This window comes from Pygocentrus nattereri, chromosome 26 (assembly GCF_015220715.1).
Source record: "Pygocentrus nattereri isolate fPygNat1 chromosome 26, fPygNat1.pri, whole genome shotgun sequence".
In the NCBI taxonomy this organism is placed as follows: domain Eukaryota; kingdom Metazoa; phylum Chordata; class Actinopteri; order Characiformes; family Serrasalmidae; genus Pygocentrus; species Pygocentrus nattereri.
Genome location: NC_051236.1, coordinates 27,862,109 through 27,883,153, shown reverse-complemented (window position 1 = coordinate 27,883,153; position 21,045 = coordinate 27,862,109). Strand labels below are relative to the sequence as shown.

At 39.6% G+C, this 21,045-nt stretch overlaps 3 protein-coding genes across 5 annotated transcripts; 1 reads left to right on the top strand and 2 right to left on the bottom strand.

Annotated features, from left to right (window-relative positions):
- The first annotated feature begins 342 nt into the window (after positions 1–342).
- atg4b (autophagy related 4B, cysteine peptidase) lies at positions 343–7,800 on the top strand. 3 transcript variants are annotated; one of them, XM_017697963.1, is made up of 13 exons: positions 343–423; positions 1,826–1,927; positions 2,009–2,080; positions 2,395–2,493; positions 2,595–2,696; positions 2,823–2,895; positions 3,461–3,540; positions 4,682–4,875; positions 5,123–5,201; positions 5,640–5,785; positions 6,619–6,675; positions 6,819–6,912; positions 7,127–7,800. In XM_017697963.1, exons 1-13 carry the CDS (start codon positions 414–416, stop codon positions 7,198–7,200), a joined length of 1,182 nt encoding a protein of 393 aa, XP_017553452.1. In that variant the 5' UTR covers positions 343–413; the 3' UTR covers positions 7,201–7,800. The 3 variants fall into 3 exon arrangements, with proteins under 3 accessions (XP_017553452.1, XP_017553451.1, XP_017553450.1); XM_017697961.2 differs by lacking the exon at positions 343–423 and adding an exon at positions 455–955; XM_017697962.2 differs by lacking the exons at positions 343–423; positions 6,619–6,675; positions 6,819–6,912; positions 7,127–7,800 and adding an exon at positions 450–955 and having other exon boundaries at positions 5,630–5,764.
- dtymk (deoxythymidylate kinase (thymidylate kinase)) lies at positions 7,736–10,492 on the bottom strand. Its single transcript, XM_017697964.2, has 5 exons — positions 10,263–10,492; positions 9,479–9,587; positions 8,395–8,485; positions 8,106–8,306; positions 7,736–7,986 (listed from the first exon to the last, which is right to left on the bottom strand). Exons 1-5 carry the CDS (start codon positions 10,390–10,392, stop codon positions 7,876–7,878), a joined length of 642 nt encoding a protein of 213 aa, XP_017553453.1. The 5' UTR covers positions 10,393–10,492; the 3' UTR covers positions 7,736–7,875.
- A 3,312-nt stretch (positions 10,493–13,804) lies between these two features.
- On the bottom strand, positions 13,805–20,582 carry agxta (alanine--glyoxylate and serine--pyruvate aminotransferase a). Its single transcript, XM_017697965.2, has 11 exons — positions 19,854–20,582; positions 19,051–19,243; positions 18,899–18,963; positions 18,446–18,546; positions 18,125–18,195; positions 17,256–17,340; positions 17,067–17,165; positions 16,832–16,901; positions 15,198–15,293; positions 14,948–15,076; positions 13,805–14,864 (listed from the first exon to the last, which is right to left on the bottom strand). Exons 1-11 carry the CDS (start codon positions 20,010–20,012, stop codon positions 14,757–14,759), a joined length of 1,176 nt encoding a protein of 391 aa, XP_017553454.1. The 5' UTR covers positions 20,013–20,582; the 3' UTR covers positions 13,805–14,756.
- Between the last annotated feature and the right edge of the window lie 463 nt (positions 20,583–21,045).

The following is a 21,045-nucleotide window of genomic DNA, read 5'->3' as shown; positions in this document are numbered from 1 at the left end:
CACAGTCTTCAGCAGTCTGCCTACTGTTTACACGGGGCGGACTCAAGTCCTGAAAGGGAAAACAACATAATTTGGGGACTTACTTTTTAACATTTCTGTACGAATGCTAACATGAAGTTTAAACAAATAAAATTTATTTCGTTTCTGTTTAATGTAAATATTTTTTTCTAGTTTTATATTTTCCATTATGCAAATAACTGTGTTTTAAGTATCGTCCAGGACAGCCGGACACTCCCGCACCACTTTTGAGGAATTCTATTGGCTAAGATGAACGTAGCGACCCGCCCAATTGTAGTATTCGAGTGATATTACAGGCTGGCCGCGACTATGACGATGCCGTAAGTCCTTTGCTATTGGTCGACGCCTATGTCAGTAAGGTTGGGCCGAACAAGGTAGTGTGAAGCAGTGTCGGGATGGATGCAGGTAAGAAAACAACGAGGAAAACAATTACTTAGCATTTTTCAGAGATTTAAATCACTGTTTTATCCAGTCTGTATTAAACCGTATATGTTGTCAGGGGTCGCTAGCTTTAAGGACTCGGTTGGGATGGATGTCAACGCTGGGTTTGGGGCATTTTATGTCATTTTCTTGCATTGTATCCGGATCCAACTGCTCATAAACTGGAGGCGTCCAAACAGACAGATGTGGCGCTGGATGTGTTTTACTGACGTTAATAGTCCAACGGCGCCTACTGTCTGCACTTTAGTCCAGATTTTAAGCTTAAACGCTGAACAGTACGAGATTTGGCTTCCCGGGACAAGTGTGGTATTGATAACACTAGCTGCTACTACTGAATACCAGCATCCACGTCCTAAGTTTCCAAAGTCCTCACTGGGTTTTGTAATAAGTCTGGTGTCCTCTCAGTGTAATGCCCGCATTGGCTTGGCATCAGGAAGGGATGCGTTTCTTCTGCTGGAGGACATGGATTCGGTTCCTGCGTTCATCCAGAGAAAGAGTGGGGAACACAGCAGAGTACACACACACACACACACACACACACACACACACACACATATATGTGTTGGTAGTGATGGATCATTTCACCCCCACACCAGATAACCTACAATGACAATGAGAAGAATGAAAGTGCTACATGCTACTGGTGGGTGGTAGGGCGAAAATATAATATTGCCCTCTCCTGCTCCAGGGAATCGCTTAGTGACCTGACCTGTTATTTAGAAATGTTTTTCCTCTGAACTTTCGGAATCTAGTTCTTGATTGTCAGTCTTTCCAAACACATAGTGATCTACTGAAATTCCAGCATTACTGAAACATGAAAATACTCATGTAAAAGACTGTAAACGATTTTACTACACAGCTGTAACATAGATTTGCAATTATAAGTTAGTGACCAGTCTCTGATGAATTGCCATTATATTTATTTGTGGTGCTCAGGCTGTCACTGAGATCCATGAAACGTGTTCACAGGTGGCAAGTCATTTCATTACCTTGTTGTTGTTTATATGGCCAGTGGATTATCCTTGTCTTTTTTTTTCCCCAGCCAAATAAAACCTTGCTAACGTTTTCTGCACTTGGTCACATGAACAAGAATGTCTGAGTCATTTATGTTGCAAAGCCCTTTGGGCCGGTTTCCCAGACTCAGATTAAGCCTAAGCCTACACTACTTGAGATTTTTTTAAAGCGAAAAACTTGAAACTGGCAGTTTTATCCAAGACAAGGTTCAATCCATATCTACAAAATGATCCTTTATATGTATATAATTTTCATGCTTTTTTTTATCTTGGCTGATAACGCAGTAGGCCAGGATTATTTCCCAGCACAATGAAGTACTATCACCATTACGATTTGTATTGCTTTTTTACAGCCACTCTCACATACGACACACTTCGCTTTGGGGAGTTTGAGGATTTCCCAGAGACGCCGGAGCCTGTCTGGATCCTGGGGAAACAGTTCAATGCACTAAAGGGTACGTTAATGAGGATTCTGTGGAATTAGAGTGGAATTGAAGTGTTAAGAGTGTGTATCTGAGGGGTTCTTTGTTTCACAGAGAAGGATGAGATTTTATCTGACATTACCTCACGGATGTGGTTCACCTACAGAAAGAACTTCCAGCCAATTGGTGAGAGTCATAAGTGTGTGCACATTAACCATAATGCAGCTGTTTGCTTGTTTGTCCTAATGGTCTATGTAGCTTATAGTGGAATTATTTTTAAAATAGCTTACACCTTTCCCCACTAGTGCACTTGATCAACCAAGGCAGATTTGTTGTCTGAAGTTATTTAGCTTTGCTCGTGCTGAAGCCTCAATTATGTTGAATGCAAAACCAAGCAAGAGAACTTTGAACACCAGATTGGTCTTGGCTGATAGAGTATATGTAGGGTAAGAGCAAAATTGTGTGCTGAAGTGTTGCTGCAAGCTGGCTTGCTGTTACAGGAGGGACAGGACCCACGTCTGACACTGGCTGGGGTTGTATGCTGCGATGTGGGCAGATGATCCTTGCAGAGGCCTTGATCCGTAGACACTTAGGCCGAGGTTTGTCTGTCTTTCACAGCATTTGATGCATATTAACTCTCATCTTTGCTTTTCATATCTCACTTTTGCATTCAAGTAATGCCTAATGTGGTTTTTGTCAGACTGGAGATGGGTAAGAGGTCAGCGCCAGAGAGAGGAGTACATCAGCATCCTCAATGCCTTCATAGACAAGAAGGATAGCTACTATTCCATCCACCAGATAGGTAAAATGCAGTCCTGCACTTGAGTGATTTGTTGTCTAATTATCTACAGTGCTCCAGCAGTGCTGTATTCACAGATCAGATATATTGATTGAGCTGCTTACAGTTTCTTGCCTCTTTTTCCTTCAGCTCAGATGGGGGTGGGAGAAGGCAAGTCCATAGGCCAGTGGTATGGCCCTAATACAGTGGCACAGGTACTCAAGTAAGTTGCATAGCCTCTGTGGATATGTTTTCAATGATCATGTCATAGAAAAGAGGGCCAAGGTGATATTATCTCAGTCAGTTTTAGGAAATGTGAGTCTTGAGGCTAATTAGACTATTGTCTGCCTTTATTTTCCTCTTTGTTCTTATTGTCTTTGTGCATTGTTAACTCTTCTGTTTCCAAGAAAAACTTACATTTTTAAAGAGGCTGAAAGAAAATCATCTAATCAGAAAAAAAATTTGTACTATGCAATATCTGTGTAGATATAGCCAAACTACCTCTGCAGCAGGTTAGGCCTCAAGTTGAACTGAAAGTCTAGCATGTCTCATTAACTAGTATCAAAATTGAACAGTAAAACCGACCAATCACATTTGGATTTTCATTGTGTAGGGCCAAAGTTGTGAAAAGTCCTAGATATGTCACTGTTCATTTTTGTTGATTTTTTTAATTTTTTTTATATATAATTATTTTTATTTTTTGGACCGGGTTTTGACATTTATGGCCCAGTTGTCAAGGTTTTGCCACTGGGCTACTGTGCTGACCATGATGGTTTCACCTCCCATAGGAAACTGGCAGTGTTTGATAAATGGAGCCGACTGGCAGTTCACGTGGCAATGGACAATACTGTGGTCATCGAGGAAATCAGTAAGTAGGCACTGATACAGGTTTGAATGCGTCAGAAACATTAATGTACACTGTATGAATGTATTCAGACACTCCTTCTAGTTAAATAAGTGCGCTGTTACAAGGCATACACACAGCTATGTAACCTCCAAGACGAGTATTGCCAGTAGAATGGAATGTTCTGGAGGAGACACAACCACAAGATCACCTTGTGCAGCTACAGGTGTAAAGGTTCTCACCACTGGACTATGGAGCAGTGGAAAAGTGTTCTGAAGTTACAGAGCACCATTGAACATCTTTTTGATCCATTGGAGCCCTGTTTGTGAACCAGGCCTGCTCAGCTAACCTCACTACACGACTTCAGTAATGTTCCTGAGGCTGAATGGACCACTGACATTCCAATTAGTGGAAGGCCTTTCCACTGAGTAAACATGTCAACACCCTTGATTTCAGCAGAATCGTTGAACGAGCAAGTGTCTGAATACCTTTGGCCACATAACATCTCTGAAACATATATAAAACCATATGTATTGGAATAGAATGGAGGGGTTGTTCCATTCAAGTCTAACTGCCTGTTTCAGTGCTGGTTTAAACGAGCCCTTGTCCATTTGGCCTCACTATTTCCCCCTCTCAAGAGAACCTGATGCCATCTTATGGGCTATTCAATTACTGTATTTGCTCAAGTGAAGTTTATTAGAGGAGCAAGGAATCGAGTGAGCATAAGTGTTAACTTCAGCTGCATAATCGTGATGACCAGACAAATTCTCCTTTTCAAAGCTAATAAGATGGCAGACAAGGCTGTTTATAAACCTTTACAGCGCACTTGTTTAAAATGGTTCATTTTTGTAAACCGTACCATTTGATTTGCTATGTTTAGACCAGGCTTAAGGTAGAAACATATTTCATTTTATACATCATGTTAACACAACTTCATCACTTTACACTGTTTGCTAGTCAGCAAGCTAATTGCTAGACAGCTGGCAACAACACAGAAAAGGCAGTACACGATGGTTTTACACCAAAAGCTTATAACCAGACAAAGCGGATCTTCACTGCTCTTCACTGTCCCCTCCTGTCTGCTTACTATTGAAATAACCTAAGTAGATTCATGCATGGCAGAATGATTAAGTCTTTTCAAAGCTGTGTCTGTTGGCCCCCTCAGAGAGGTTGTGTATGCCATGGTTGGACTTCGAGAGGGGTGCATGTGCAGAGCCAGAGGGACCCCTGGAGATAAATGGTTGTCTGGAGGGGGCTTGTGCACTGGCCGAGGAGGCTCTCTGGAAACCACTAGTTCTGCTAATCCCCCTGCGACTAGGCCTCAGCGACATCAACGAGGCCTACATAGAAACTCTAAAGGTGAAATCAATGAATATGCACCAACACAGGAGACCACAATGGGATGAGTACACATTTACATTTCATTTGCATATTTTCATTCTAACTAAAAATGATTGTACAGAGATTGAAATCTCACTATTTTTTTTCCCCTTAAATATCTTCAATTTCCTGTGTTGATGTATGCTTAGGTTTGTGTATTGGGAGAACAAACCTGCAACTTTGTTTCAGGATTAAGAACATTTCTCTCTATCTTTCTTGACCCCAGCAATGCTTTATGATGCCTCAGTCTTTAGGAGTAATCGGTGGGAAGCCTAACAGCGCACACTACTTTATAGGCTTTGTTGGTAAGTACTGGTTATCAGAGCTATAGGCTTCTGAAGTTGTGCAGCTTTCTGTACTTAGAAAATCAGTCTGTGTGCTGGATTTCTTGATGACAGAAATGAATGGGATTTACTAGAACCTCCTCTATCGCACGATATAGTACACAGGAGGGTTTCAAACCTAGGTGTTTCTTCTCTTACATACATTTTCCACCAAAGTCTCTAAATTATGAGGCCAGTTAAGGAGTCATAATATGAATATTGCCACATAGCATTTCATTTACCCATTGGCACAGTAGCTTAATTGTGTCCATATGTTCATGGTACGTTCTACAGAATGATGACACTTCAGTGGTCTACTCAGCTCAACAGTGTACTGAGCAAGTGGATTTTGAAGACATAGAGTGCTTACCATTTGAAGTCTGCTTTATGACTGTTCCTCATTCATGCTGCACCCTGCAGGTGAGGAGCTGATCTACCTGGACCCTCACACGACTCAGCCGGCTGTAGAGTTGTGCGAAAGTGGCCAGATTCAGGACGACTCTTATCATTGCCAGCACCCACCCTGCCGCATGCACATTTGTGAGCTCGACCCATCCATAGCTGCTGTAAGTAGCTCTCGACTCAAGCAGTCTGATTTTCTATTATGGGGCCGTAGTGTAGATGTGGTCATATCACAGTTCTCCTTGAACTGTAGTTGATCAGCCAAGATGTTTAGTGTCATAAGTTGACTGTAAGACACTGTTATCTATTAAAAATGGGGAACAGTATGTTGAGTAGATACAGTAGTAACTGCCAAATTAAAGCTTGGTTTTTGTCCATTTTTCCATCAGTAAGTCATATCAGAAACCAGTTTAGCCCAATTGTTTAGGCATGCAGGTTGCATAGTGAGGTCAGGATCATGAAAGATTGCATTGTTGCTCACTTTTTATTACAATAAAATACCTTGATGTTGAACATATTTTTCACTCCCCTGTCCATACATTGAAACTGTGCTTTAAAAACATTTCAATTCATTGTTTCTGTAATGTCAGGAAACCAGTGTACTTGTAAATATCCACCTTTGTGGTGTACAGCAGTTTAACCCTACTCACGCTCACTGTAATTAAAATGAAGTTTTCACTGGACTGCTTTTTGAAAGAGGCACAATATACAGCAGACAAATATAACAAGAGGTAACGTGCATATAAAGGGATAGTTACAAAAACTAGTTTAATTCTTATGGGCAAAAAGAGTTCAGAGAATGGTCACATAAAATGAATTATGACTGTTTATGGGACCCAAAACATATAAGTAGATCTTACAGGAAAATATTAAAAGGCAGAAAAATGTAGGATATGCCAGTATTAGACATCATCTTTGGTCCAGTTTGAACGGGACAGGGTAGATAAGCACAACAATCATCAAGCCACATTACCTTAAGATTGATCTCTTCTTTCAGGGTTTCTTCTGCCAAACAGAGGACGACTTTGATGACTGGTGTGCACATATTCGAAAAGTGAGTTTGCATTCTGTGGCTGTTTTTTTTTGGCTGTGTAGATGATCTTTTTTTTTTTTTTTTGGCTGTGTAGATGATCTTTTTTTTTTTTTTGGCTATGTAGATGATCTCTTTTTTTTTTTTTTTTTTTTTTTTTTTTGCAGTTATCAACCTGTAGAGGTGGTCTTCCCATGTTTGAGCTAGTAGACAGTCAGCCATCCCATCTAATCAACACTGAAGTCCTTAATCTCACACCAGGTAACATATTTCAGAGTATTCATTTAAAATTCACTATGGGATGGTTTCTCAGACCTGGATTATAAACCCCCTTTTATTTTTACATTGAATTGCAATGCCAATGCCAAATCCTATTTAGCCATCATCTGGGGAAGCAAGCCTATACATTGTATTCTTATACATTCCCAGATTTTAGGTATGAAATATTTTATCTAACACTTGTGAATTGCACCAGATTTCTCAGACTCGGACCGACTCGAGCGGTTTTTTGACTCTGAAGACGAAGAATTTGAGATCCTGTCTTTGTGAAGACGAGGAGTGATTGTTCAACTGACAGCTCAGTGCTAGACTCCCCTCAGTGGAGGTAAAGGGGTCCGAGAGGAGTAGTACCACTGACACAAGGCCTGCCTGGCATTTGGTGGCATAGTCACCTGCGTCAAACACAGCTTTCCGCTCTACAGCTATACTGACTACTCTCTGCGTCATCCTGAGTAAACCCTGAGGTCAGAGGTTATCGTCACAGACTTTCAGGATTACCTCAGTATGTCCATATTCACATTAATGTGTATCCATTTTGAGTCTTAACACTTTTGTTATTTTCAAGTGATATGGTGCCTTTTACCCTCCAACCCTAATGCAGATTTGCCATAACTCACTTTTGGTGGTCGTCTGGAGCATGGCTGATCAATTTTGATTTAGAGTGCGCTCTTGACCAATACTGCTAATATTTGACGTCTGTAGCAACTTGTGAACTGAAGTCAAGATGGAAGGGTTACAGACCAAGTAGGTTAGCTTGTGTATTACAGTATGTTTATTCTCCATGTTTAAAATATCTGTACACAGGTTTATTTTAAGATTATTTATTTACTCAACTGTACATTTTAAAATAAAAACAAAGGAATACAAAAATACAAGAGCCATCCCTTCATGTATGTAACTGAAACATGTATTAACGTATGACTCTTTGACTCTTCAGCTCTAAACTCATTTCCAGAGTTCTCCAATGGGCTGATTCTCAGCAGCACTGATGGCCTTCTCACTCAATATTTTAATCTCTCTGTGTACTTCCTCTATGCTTCTGGCAGCATCAATCACCTATAAAAGGTAAACAGAATCAATAAAATTTAATTGAGCAGTCTCAAAGAATATGGTTTGCACGTTCTTCAATAGTAATCATAAGCAAAGTCACAATACAGAATGGCCTAGTTATTCACCTTCCAGTTGACTAAAGGATCTTTTTCTTTGAGCTGCTCAAACCTCTTCTGTACCGCACGCTGGAAAACAGAAGTCTCGTATCGCTCAGCTCCAAACTCTCCCCGTTTAGATGCCACATTGAGGCTCAGCTGCAGGTACATCACCAGGTCCGGCTTCGGCAAGCCCACGTCTGGATGCATACACCAGTCCAGAGAGAAACCCTGAACAATGAAAACACACTTCCATACATGCTTCCGCCTTTCCCAAATAAATCCAAAATTATAACAATCTGTGGCTTTTGGCACTCACAGGTTTGGCACTGGTGAAAGCTACTCCAGAGAAAGCATAGCGATCCACCACTAGGTTGATTCCCTGCTCCAGCTTTTGCTTCATTAAAGGCCTAAAAGGGGGAGACATAATAATAATAATAATAATAATAATAATAATAATAATAATAATAATAATAATAATAATAATAAATTCTTAGTAGTAGTAGTAGTAGTAGTAGTAGTAGTAGTAGCAGTAGCAGTAGTAGTACTATAAATACAACAACAAATTAAAAGGTAATGGGGACAAAAATAGTAGCTGTAAGGAATAAAATGGCAATGATAAATGATAAATCATAAGTAATACAAAGGCAAAAGAAGTAGTGATTAAAGGTTAATGACAGGAGTCATGAAAGTTTGTATAAATGTGTTTTTAACTGCTTCTTAAAATCATGTATTCATGTTGCCTCATGCAAATTGTTTTATTTTTAGTGTATTAAAAAAAACCTGCTTCACAACATCCAGTTCTTGTTAACCTTGGAACATTAAGCATACCTGCAGTTCGAGATCTCCGAGACAGTTTTGGAGCATGCAGAGTCAAAAATATACTTAATCGCAAGACGAATATAAACGACTAAGTATATGAACGTAAAAAGTATTTGAATGTATTTAATAGACAAAGTTACGAGTCGGGACTTTTTTTTTTTTTTTTAAATCCATAACTTCAGCATTACCTAATCATTCTGGTAAGACCAGACCAGCAAGTCTGATTAACAGGCCTTACCAAAACCTCCATAAAGGCAAATTAGCATAGTTGAGTATAATTACATGAGTAATTTGTTAGAGAAAAAAAATCTTGTCCTATGAGATTTATAAACAGGCACTTTGAGGGTCTAAATGAAAATGCAATGAGTGATAAAAGGTTCTTGGAAATGTAACACAAGAGCACAAGTAAGATCTACTAACAATTCAACACAATAAGTGCCATCACACAGATTTATCTGCTCTGGTAAAACGGAAGCAGTTTCCTCTCCTGCTGACAAAAGACTGGAAGCCACTGGGGTGATGTGTTCTCCTGTGTACTGCAGCGTACACACAATGGTTAAACAGAAGGAAGACGGACTCACACCAGCTCCCATCGGTTGGCAGAAAAGAGCAGATGTACAGTGTGGTCCTCCAGGTTGCTCCTTTTCTCAAGGTATGAACTGATAAGCTGCCCAATCTTTGTTGTCCTGTCTGAGCGAGGCAAAGAGGACAAAACATAGAGTTTTCACACAAAGACACCAGCTCGGTCCTCACCATGAAAAGATCTGCAGTAGTACAAGGGAACCAAGGTTCCTGTAGGGCTGTATATGCTTCAGCAACACGGGTGAGGAAATAAAGGCCAGGGCCCAGCACACCTGGGCCTTTCCTTTGATCAAATAACAGCAGTGGTAGTAGTAGTAATAATAAAAATACATTAATAATTGCATTTATAATCCACCTTTCATTGGTAAAAATATCAAGGTGCTATAAATGTAAACTAATGATAAAAGCATTTAGAAAAGGCACTAAAACCGTCTGTCAGTTTACACTCAAACTAAACCTGACAACTGATAAGCCCACTCAGTAAAATCACCAGCTTATATTAGATTCCTGCTTTTTTTTAATGCAGTGATTTAGCTAATAACTTACATTTGGGCTGATGATCATGACTAAAGCCAGTTTATGACACATTCATACCCGCACAAATGCTGTACACAGATTATAGCTGTAATACTATGACGAGGCTTTGGTTTGGGCATTTGCAGTTTTTAGCATGTAGAGACAACGCGAAAACTCAAATACATGACAGAACCATGCACTCAGAGGTTTAGCTAGCCAGGGGGAAATAAAAGGCACTTCTAAAGTCTTGCACTTTCATCTTTTTACCGGGAAACCTGATCATCTCAGCCTGGTGGCCGCTCTGCTCCAGTGCCTGGACGAGCATCTTACACTGCGTGGTTTTACCGGCTCTGTCCACTCCCTCCAGCACGATTAACGCACCTCTCCTGCAGGTCATGACTGTTTTTAAAAAGCCAAATAAACCCGAAATGTAGCGTCTCGCCACTCGGAGTCCGGCCTCGGCGCCAAGCAGCAGCGGCTCCCGCCTTTTCCTTTATCCACAACAACCATCCTTTTTTTTATGAACTTCAAGTTAAGAGTCCTTCACCGTGTTCCGCGTTCCACGTGGCCATATTCCAGCAGTTCGGTGATTTTTTTATTGTTGGATTTACACAAAAACATAACTTACAACCAAAAGCCAGGGGTGCACTTACACATTAAATAAATCATATTCCTTTTTGCCTCCTTTTAAAATTATTTTTTTATTAGAGCCGTATTCCTAAAACTCATGCAGGAAATGTGTGATGTTTGGCTTTTAATCAGACCACCTGTTCTTATGTTAGTGATATTTGCCCTTAATAATTAAGAAAAAAATACATATATATTAAATATCACTTCCTTTATTTCGTTATTCATACAATATTATTTATCACAAATTGTCCATGCTTTATTCCAATTTATGTTCCCAAACACAGAAGACCAATATGGCTGTTTATGATTTTTTTCATTTGATAAGACTTTCCTAATTAATTTGTTTACACGTTTATATTTAAATATAAAATATTTATTATAGATTCAAGTTACATACATAACTGAAAATCACACCGCTACCCAATTTATTGACAAATACTGTAGCTACCCAAATTATTACCCAGTTTATTGACGAATTTGCAAATATGGCAAAATGTTTGCCTAGTTCATGACATGCCAGTGAGATAATGGGAGAGCACCCTGCCAGAAGAACCAGCATAGATCAGCATTGCTGGTCAACAGCAAAACCAGCACACACTGTGTTTTGAATGCTGGTATGCTAGTCAGCCAGCATAACCATGTAAGGTAGACCAGCACTAGACCAGTATTAATCATAGCATGCATTTTTCTTATTCAGCTTGACAGTGAACGATGAGAGACAAAATACTGTTGAGAATTGTGTGACTTAATTTAAATAAGCAAATTTTTCATGTAATCCTTTCTGGACCTGAACCGACCTGAACCTGGACCTGAACCGATCCCCAGCACTGACAGTCCATGACTGAGGTGTCCTTGAGCAAGACACCTAACCCCCTAGTGTGTGTGTATTCACTAGTGTGTATGTGGTGTTTCACTTCACAAATGGGTTAAATGTGGAGGTGGAATTTTCCCAGTTGTGGGATTAAAAAAGTATCACTTAACCTTAAAGCCAGGGTTAGGCAGGTTTAGGATAGCTCCTGAAAAATAGTAGTTAGCTACTTTATAGCTACTTTCTCAAAACTTGTAGCTAGCTACGATTTAGCTACTATTCCAGAAAGAGTAGAGGCGACTTTTTAAGCTACTCTCAAAGTACAACTGTCAGAATGTTTGTTTCTGAATCTCCACCTGACACACCAAACAACCCCAACTTGTGTGAACAAAGACACTGCATTTAATCATGCGCCAGAAAGAAATACACAAAATGCAAAAAGCTGCAAATATTCAACAACAATCGAACGTACACACCCAAAGGCGTGATATCCAACAAACAATAAGACTCAATGCAAAGTCAATCATTCCAGGTTTTTCCTAACAAAAATCAACAAAAATAACTGAATACAAACCAGAGAATTCTGTGCAAACCATTGTCTACTGTCGAAATAAAACTCCAATTTCAACATTTCAGCAAGATCAGGCAGAACATTATGAACCCCTCCTTGTTTCTCCGCTCATTGTCCATTTTATCAGCTCCACTTACTGTATAGCTGCACTCTGTAGTTCTACAGTTACAGACTGTAGTCCATCTGTTTCTCTGATACTCTGTTACCCTGTTCTTCAGCGGTCAGGACCCCCATGGACCCTCACAGAGCAGGTACTATTTGGGTGGTGGATCATTCTCAGCACTGCAGTAACACTGATGTGGTGGTGGTGTGTTAGTGTGTGTTGTGCTGGTCTGAGTGGATCAGACACAGCAGTGCTGCTGGAGTTATTAAACACCTCAGTGTCGCTGCTGGACTGAGAACAATCACCAACCAAAACTATCCAGCCGACAGTGTCCTGTGACCCCTGATGAAGGACTAGAGGATGATTATCTCTCTTTACATTTACAGGGTGAACCGACAACGCAGGCGCGTCTAACAGAGTGGACAGAGAGTGGACAGAGTGTTGAAACAAGTGAGTGTAGAAACAAGGAGGTGGTCATAATGTTATGTCTGATTGGTGTCTGTACAGACATGACATTCAGAGTCTTTATTAAACTTCAGCAGCACTTTTGTTTGCGTTTATATTTCTAGCCTATACCAGAACATCAGCACAAGCCGAGCCAGACTTACAGCCGAGAAGGTAAAACGGACAGAGCATGTCGGGCCTCTTCGCTACTCCCCCCATCCCTGATGTGGACCAGTGTGTCCAATTTTATGTGTAAAGGGCTGATGCAGGTTTTCATGTCAAACAAGGGGAGCGCCCTCAGTTCCTCTCGATCCATTAGTTAATCTGAGCCTTTAACAGCTGATCATGTGTGCTCCTGCTCGCAGCCACGCTGCGCCTTCTGTGGATGAGATTGAGCACCCCTGGTGTAAGGCCTTCAGTCCAGCTCCTGAATGCCTTATAATGTACTTGAGTTAAAGTAGAGACCCCCAGGGTAAAATATTACTCCAGTAAAAGTAGAAGTTCCTCCCTTTAGACCTCCACTTGAGTAAAAGTACTAAAGTATTTACCTTCAAATGTACTTAAGTATAAAGTAAAAGTACTAAAAGAGTAATTCTGGCTCTGATGTCCTGTTATCATTTTTATAACCAGACTGGCTTCATGAACTCATTTCAGGTGAAAGTCCTCCAGCGTCTCTCTTGGTAAACCAGTCTTTTAATAGAACGTCATTAATTAGTGACGCTGACGTCTATTAAAATGATCAGAAGCACAAAACACTGAAGGTAAACAGTTTCCATCAGGGAGAACCGAGTGGCTCTGAAATCACTTTTTACACACAAGCAAAGTTTCAGTTTCAGATTTATTTACAACTTAGTTCCAAGTTTAAGTTGAATAAAAACTGGCTTTAAACTCAGGATCACAGATGAGCTCCTTTACTATGTTGATCTGTAGGCGTCTGTTCATAAACATAAACCAGCCCAAACTAATTTACTATAAAATGAAATGGTGTTTGTAGAAATTCAGAAAAAAAGAAACACGCCAGTCACGACTGCATATGTGGACATATTTCTATATTGTGGTCTATTTACAGGTTAGGTTAGTTCCATCATTGGTGCTCTGGCTTTGCGTTTCTTTTGTTTTGACATGTTACGTTTTTATACACACAAAAACCAAAAAGAACAACAGATTTCTCAAAATGTAGGAGGAAAAAGTCAGATATTAGACTCTGAAATGTAGTGGAGTGAAAGGAAAAAGTCGCCCAGAATGGAAATACTTAAGTAAAGTACAGATACACGAAAAAAGTACTTAAGTACAGTAACCAATTACATTTACTTAGTTACTGTACACCACTGATCAATGGGAGAGCTCAATTGACCAAATTTAGCTAGATATTTTGGGAAAAAAAATCAAATTGGGCAATTTTCCAGTTAAACTAATATTTACAAAATAAATGTAGGACATAATACTTGCGGAGATTAAAACAGCAAGAACGATGATTCTGTTGAGTTAGATGAACTACAAATTACAGACATTTATTTTTTGGCACCCAGAAATGATTAGACTTTCTCTGAAGACCCAGGGTGTTCCTTATAGATTTTTACGTGATTTTATGGTATGATCTGTTTACAAGACGTTTGGCAATCAATCACATACATGCAATGCAAACAATGCAAAAGTTTGGGTGCCTTTGGTCAAATTATGTTTTGTTGATTTCCCAAGTGAAAATAAGTTAATACATCCTCTGCAGAGAGCATGCTGCACATCGCAGTGCACAATTAATGTTTATTTGCTTGAACATTAAAAACATTTAAAATGTTGTTATCTGTAATCATATTTGCTGTGTCTTTTGAACTGTATTGAAGTACATATTAAAGTTTGGTTACTGTACTGAGGGTGTGTTAACTTATGTTCATTTAGAAAATAAACAAAACATGTAATTTGACCAGCAGTGTTTAAACTTATGCATAATACTGTAAAGTACAACACAATATAGACTGTAACATTGAAATACATAGTTTTTATTTGATTTTTGGTAAAAATATATTTCGTGCTGCCCTGCAATGGACGGGTGACTTGTCCAGGGTGTATCCGCCCATTGACCAACCGCTGGGATAGGTTCCAACTCTTTCCCATGACCCAGAACCCAGAAGGATAAGCGGCTTAGAAAATGTATGTGTGTGTATATTTAATGTTATTCAGTAATGCTGTACTAAAATAGTGGCGCTCTCACACTTTACTTTTGTGGCAGTGTTTCAGTGCATCAGCAAGAGCCTGTAAGATCATATCCACATGAGCCTTAGTGCTGTTGCAGCCCATGAGCCCCACACGCAGGACCTGCCAACAACAGCGCAGATCAATCTTTCACGTATATATAGTAAACATCATTTTTACTTAGTTTTCCTATCTGGATCCCTTACCATGCCAAGAGAGGGCCCAAGGCCTCCAGAGATTTCTATGTTGTGATTCTTCATAATGTAGCCTGTGATCTCTCTCCACTCGTACCCTGGTGGAGCTACTATTGTAGTAACAGTGGGCAATCTCGCTTTCTGTCAGACAAGACAACAAATCTTTACCATTCTGTAGATTTGCAAGCAGATTGCCCTTGATTAAGCAGGCATATCGCAAACACTGTTCAAGCTCTAATTGTAATGTTCTACAGAATACTACCTTGTCCTGCACGAAGAGCTTCAGACCCATCTTCTCTAGGCCCATATGGAAGTACTCTGCCACATCTTTGTGTTGTTTCCAAGAGTTTTCAAGGCCCTAAAGACAGACAAGATGTACCACATTCAATTATATACATTTTTCTATGACTTTGCCCATATCACAAAATTTAAGAAAACTAATATCAGACAGCCAGTAAATCCTTATTATCAGAATCAGAATATTTTATTCACCAATCACAAGATGTGCAAGGGTTTTGTTTTAATACTGGTGTGAACATAGAATTGAAAAAAAAGTAGAACAATATTTACAACAATCCACAAGTTACATAGAAGATGTGCAATGTGTACAGTTACATTTTAGTTGATATAAGGTTATAAAACACAGGTACAGAACATGTAATTTAATGTAGGGGAGGAAGCCTAGTTTAAGATCTAAACTCATACCCTCCCTCCATTTCGACCATTTTGCTGGGGATAAATTTGTAAGTATTGCAGCTCAGCAGAGGTACATCCACACCTGATCTGTCATGTCTAATGATCATTTTAACCAGTTAAATGTTAAATTCTATTCCTTTGTTAAGCAAATGTTCATATTGTCATTATCTAATTAAATTTATGCTATGTATGTTTGTGTCTCGATTGGCCCCTCCCAGTCCTGTACATGTTTGTGTTTTGGTATCGTCCACGTGCTTCTTTGTTTTGGTATCCGTAGTCCTGCCCCTTGTTTTGTGACTCCGCCTCTGGTTGTTTTCACTTGTTCCTCGTCTTCTCGGTGTCGTATTTAAGCCCAGTGTTTGCCCTTTGTTTTCGCTGGTCTTTGTGTTGTTTGTACTGGTCTTTGTACTGTTCTGCTTGTTGGATTCTGGTGTCTGTCATGTCTGTCCCCCGATCAATCCGTGTTGGATCTCTGACCCTGGACCGTCTCGACTATGACCCTGGATTTGTCCTTAATAAATCTCGCTTATCTCAGCACGTGTGTCCGCCTCCTCGCTCCCCGCTACAGTTTGGGGATTTGGAGACCTTTCTGGTGGAAAAGTGTCATTGTGATTACTGAAGAAAATGTGTGTAATGTCTGTTGTGCTTCATAGCTGTCCCCCAAGTGGATGAATGTGATGTTTGCAAGTGTGTTAAAAGAGCATTCAAAGAGAACCCTGTCAAAGTCGGTGAAGGACATTCTGGGATGAGTGATCAATCTATTATTGTCATCATATCTTCATCAGTATAATGTTTGAGAGTGTAACATCAAGTCTGTGACGTTAACACATAAAGACGTATGACATGGTCTGAAATACCCATAAAATGACACCACTTTTTATATTAAAATGTGATATTTATAGTGATGTACTATGATTAATAGCCAAGTAAATGACAAATTATATTTTCTGTAAAGCATAAATGACAAATTCATTAAATGGCAAGGATTATTCAGAGGGCATCTTAACAGACACTGCTCTTAAGGGATAGATGCATGTAAGGATGGATGGATAGATATCTATCTATGTATCCATCCATCCATACATGCATCTCTCACTTAAGAGCAGTGTCTGTTAAGATGCCCTCTGACAGACACAGAGACAGACAGACAGACAGACAGTTAGACAGACAGTTAGAGAGATGGATACATAGAATTCTCACTGTTTCTGCAAGAATGGCAAGACTTTCTCTCAGGCTGTACAATCCAGTGATAGGACCAGTGTGGTGATAACTGTAGAAAGAAGATCACTGATTTGTGATTTGAGCATAATAGAGCAATATTTCAGCATTTTAGCAACTGGTATCTTGTCTTTCTCCTGCATTTTACTCTCATTCTGTAACTCCCAGAACTTCACCCACTATGACCCTTTGGTAATGCAAATTGATGTTCACTCACGAGCGCACAGGCTTTCCATCACAGCCCCAGTAATTGGCCAGCCAGCTCAGATCCAGAAAATAAGAAACAGGCTTTGTCTTTCTGTTGAAGATTTTGTGGCTGTTTTGTTGAAGAGAGGTACAGAGATAAATCACTTTCTGCTGAGTTTGATTTGCGTATTCTGATGTTATCTCTCTCATTCTTTCTCACCATGCTCTCTCGCTGAAGGAGATGGGTGCTGTTCCTGGAGGAGCATTCAGGACCTTCTGCGAGCCAGTGTACAAAATGTCAATACCTGCAAATTAAGACTTTCCTTAAGGAAGCTCTTATATGCAATGTTTTAACACTTTGCTTTACCATATTGCTGCTGTCATATCAAAACCTATCACAATCTCACAGTTTTGGACCATTTGAAAACACCATGTGTAAACATTTTATAATGATTGGACTAATTTTAATGGTCCAAAATGACTTGGGATAAAATGTGTTGCCTTAACTTACATTAGAAGATTTTTCCTAGTAAGTTACCATTTCTGAGATGTGTCGTTTTGTTATGCAAGCGCCAATATTAAGTGTTCTAAAAAGTATTTGGACGCTTAAACCTTTGGTTAACATTGATTTTGTTCTTTAGTTTACTTCATAAAATGTTCAACAATATGATATTTCAGAGAAGAACACTTTTAACATAACATCAAACTGATGGTCAGAGCCTTTGTGTGGGGAACACCTGGAGGATAATTTCAACCAGACTACGCTAAGGATACTATAAAGCGTTGAGCTGGAAACATCAAAGCCTGGGGCTGTTTTTCTTACAATGGTGTCGGTCAGCTTGTGTTCACTGGTGGGACTGTGAACTAAGAAGTCTACAAAGGCATTTTGGATGCAAATGATGCAAACAAACTGCTCAAATGATGAATAAATGCCACTTGTTTTGATATTTTATTTCAAACACTATGAAATTAACATATTTTATAGTGTGACGCAAAAGCGCAAACACATTTTGGGCCCTGTACATGGAAGCACCTCCGTAATCTAAAGTTCCAAAAGTACATCAGTGTAGCCTTTAGATATATTACTACCTTGCTTGTCCATGTAGATCGGGGCACCTCCCAAAGCTGCGACGGAATCAACCAGGAACAAACAGTCGTACCTTACAGCCAATCACACAAATTTAGCAAACAGTTCATTGATTACACAAACCACTACCGATGAAGTGGACAGAACAGCAGATGACGGTGCAAAATATGTATATATCACGAGTTGCAGGAGAAGAAATATAAGGCATAAGTTTGGCCATAAAGGAGAAGGAGAAGAACTAGTTGAAGGTTTAAAGGAAGGGCAGGGATGTGCCAGTATAGTGTTTTGTGTTTTTTTTAGACAATATAGAGTTGAGTGCTCACTTGTGACAGAGTTCTCCAATGCCATCTATGGGGTGCAGAACTCCTGTAGAAGACTCTCCGTGTGTGAGGAAGAATAGAACTGGCTTATATTTGGCTAATGCCTATGAACATAATAATGACAGTAGAGTTATCCTAGTAAAGTAACTCTAAAGTGTACAATCTAAACTGATGCATGAACTGTAGACTAAAAACTGAAACTGTATCAAAAACTGAAGACTGAAAACTGAAATGCTAAAAATAGAAACCGAATAGAAATTATTACTGACTAAGCATTGGGCCTAGTGCTGTTTTTCACTTATGATGAGAAAAGAATCATCAAGGCCATATACATACTGAACCCAAATCAAAACTAAAGGTGCTATATAAAAATATTTAATATATACTGTATATATATGAATTCTCCAAATGTATGAAGGTTTTTACATGGTGTCCAGTCCACTGCTGTGGGATTACCTGCTCTATCTCATCATTTGTGTAGTAGCTGCCGGCAGATGTTACAATGGTGTTCACTTTGGCACCTGTTCCATATCAGGAATGTATACAGTGAGTATGGGTCACAAATCACTTGGCATTCACAAACTCTGTAGTGCTTCATGGGTCAGTACCGATTCTCTCTGCCATCTCTGCAGCTCTCTCGCCCCAGATGCCGTGGACTGCGATCAGCACGCTCTCCCCGGACTCCACTGTGTTAAAGATGGCACACTCCATAGCAGCATGTCCTGGGCCACTCACAGCCAGCGTCATACGGTTCTGCGTCTGAAATGCATACTGGATCCCACTCTTGATGTGGTCCATAATCTAAATGAGAAAACATTCAGCACAAATAAAGTAAACTCCACTTATAAAAAACATGGCCACACTGTGACACATTTACAGTTGTATGCAAAAGTCTGAACACCCTGGTCAAATTATATGTTTTGTTGATTTTCTAAGCAAAAATAACATGCCCTCTACAGAGAACACTCGTACTTCAATATGGCATTTCTGCAAAGTTTAGCACACAATTTAACATACAAAGTAATATGACCGGGGTGCCAAAACTTTTGCACATAGTTGTGCATTAATCCCTTAACCTGAGAGTCTGTATGTGAGCCCACACTGCAATTCCTCACTTGCATAAGTAACTTATAGATTATTTCCACAGTAGTTGCTGAATATTCATAGTAGTTACTGAGTAATATAAAAAATTAGGCATCTTTTCAACTAAAAAAGGAAGTAAACTTGGCTGATTGAGTTAAATGAACTCTTGAAGTCACATCTTTTAGTTTGTTTGTTTGTTTTACATTGTTATAAATCTTAAGATGAATAAATATTCTGTAATATATGATAATAAGATATTGGAAATTATACCTACATAGTTATTTTTAAACCATATCTGACTCAACTGATTTAGTTGTGAGACTTTTACCTCAATTGTCTCTGCATGCAGGTGGCCTAACATGGGTTGTGCCCCAGCTGTGGAGATTCGTGGAGGTACATTGGAAGGTCCTGGTCCAAAAAGGTAGCGATGTGGGACTGTGAAAGGCTGTAGAAGACATTGTGGTGGTGGAACAGATAGAGACGACATGCTGGTGCTAAATGTGTGACCCTGTTAGTAAAAAAGTACAAACTGTGGCCTCAGAGTTTCTCAATCAGGTCAGTGGTCCTGCCTCTGTAACCTCTCCTCTTGTCAGGCCGGCCTGGTGGAAAACAAAAATTTGAAAAGAAAAAAGAAACACAAGAGACAAAGAGAAAGAACCTAAAGGCTTCAGAAGAGTTTTCAAGGTACAGTCCTTTAAACTGTGGTGTGTAGGTTGTTAGTGTTAATCATTGACCAACTAACATTGACTACAAACACAACCTCAGTAAATAGTTAGACAGGGCAAGGGACTCAAGGGCTGAATCTCAAATAGTCCTCCTGCCTCTCCTCCTGTCAGGCAGGCCTAGTGGGAAACAAACTCCCATATGCCAAAGAAAATGTTTAACTTAGTTCAAGTTAAAAAAGTGGTGAAGTTGTGGAATATTGATGCTGAAATGCAGTCACTACAGTGGAAAAACATGAAATACAGTGCACACATTGCTTTGCTTCTCAGTTGCAGCATGCAGACTATACACTGCTCAAAAAAATAAAGGGAACACTCAAATAACACATCCTAGATCTGAATGAATGAAATATTCTCATTGAATACTTTGTTCTGTACAAAGTTGAATGTGCTGACAACAAAATCACAAAAATCATTAATGGAAATCAAAGTTATTAACCAATGGAGGCCTGGATTTGGAGTCACACACAAAATTAAAGTGGAAAAACACACGACAGGCTGATCCAACTTTGATGTAATGTCCTTAAAACAAGTCAGAATGAGGATCAGTGTTGTGTGTGGCCTCCACGTGCCTGTATGACCTCCCTACAATGCCTGGGCATGCTCCTGTGGACAGTTTGATTTCACAGAGGTTTGATTTGCTTGGGGCGATGAAGTGTGGCCACAATTACCCCCAAAAGAATAAAAATGGTACGCCTTATGGGTAGTGTAGGGCAAGCAGCTAGGCACTGAAAAAGAAAGGGGCAGGAGTAGAGAAATTCTTCGTTTAACCCGTCACCTTTTATTGCCACAACTGTG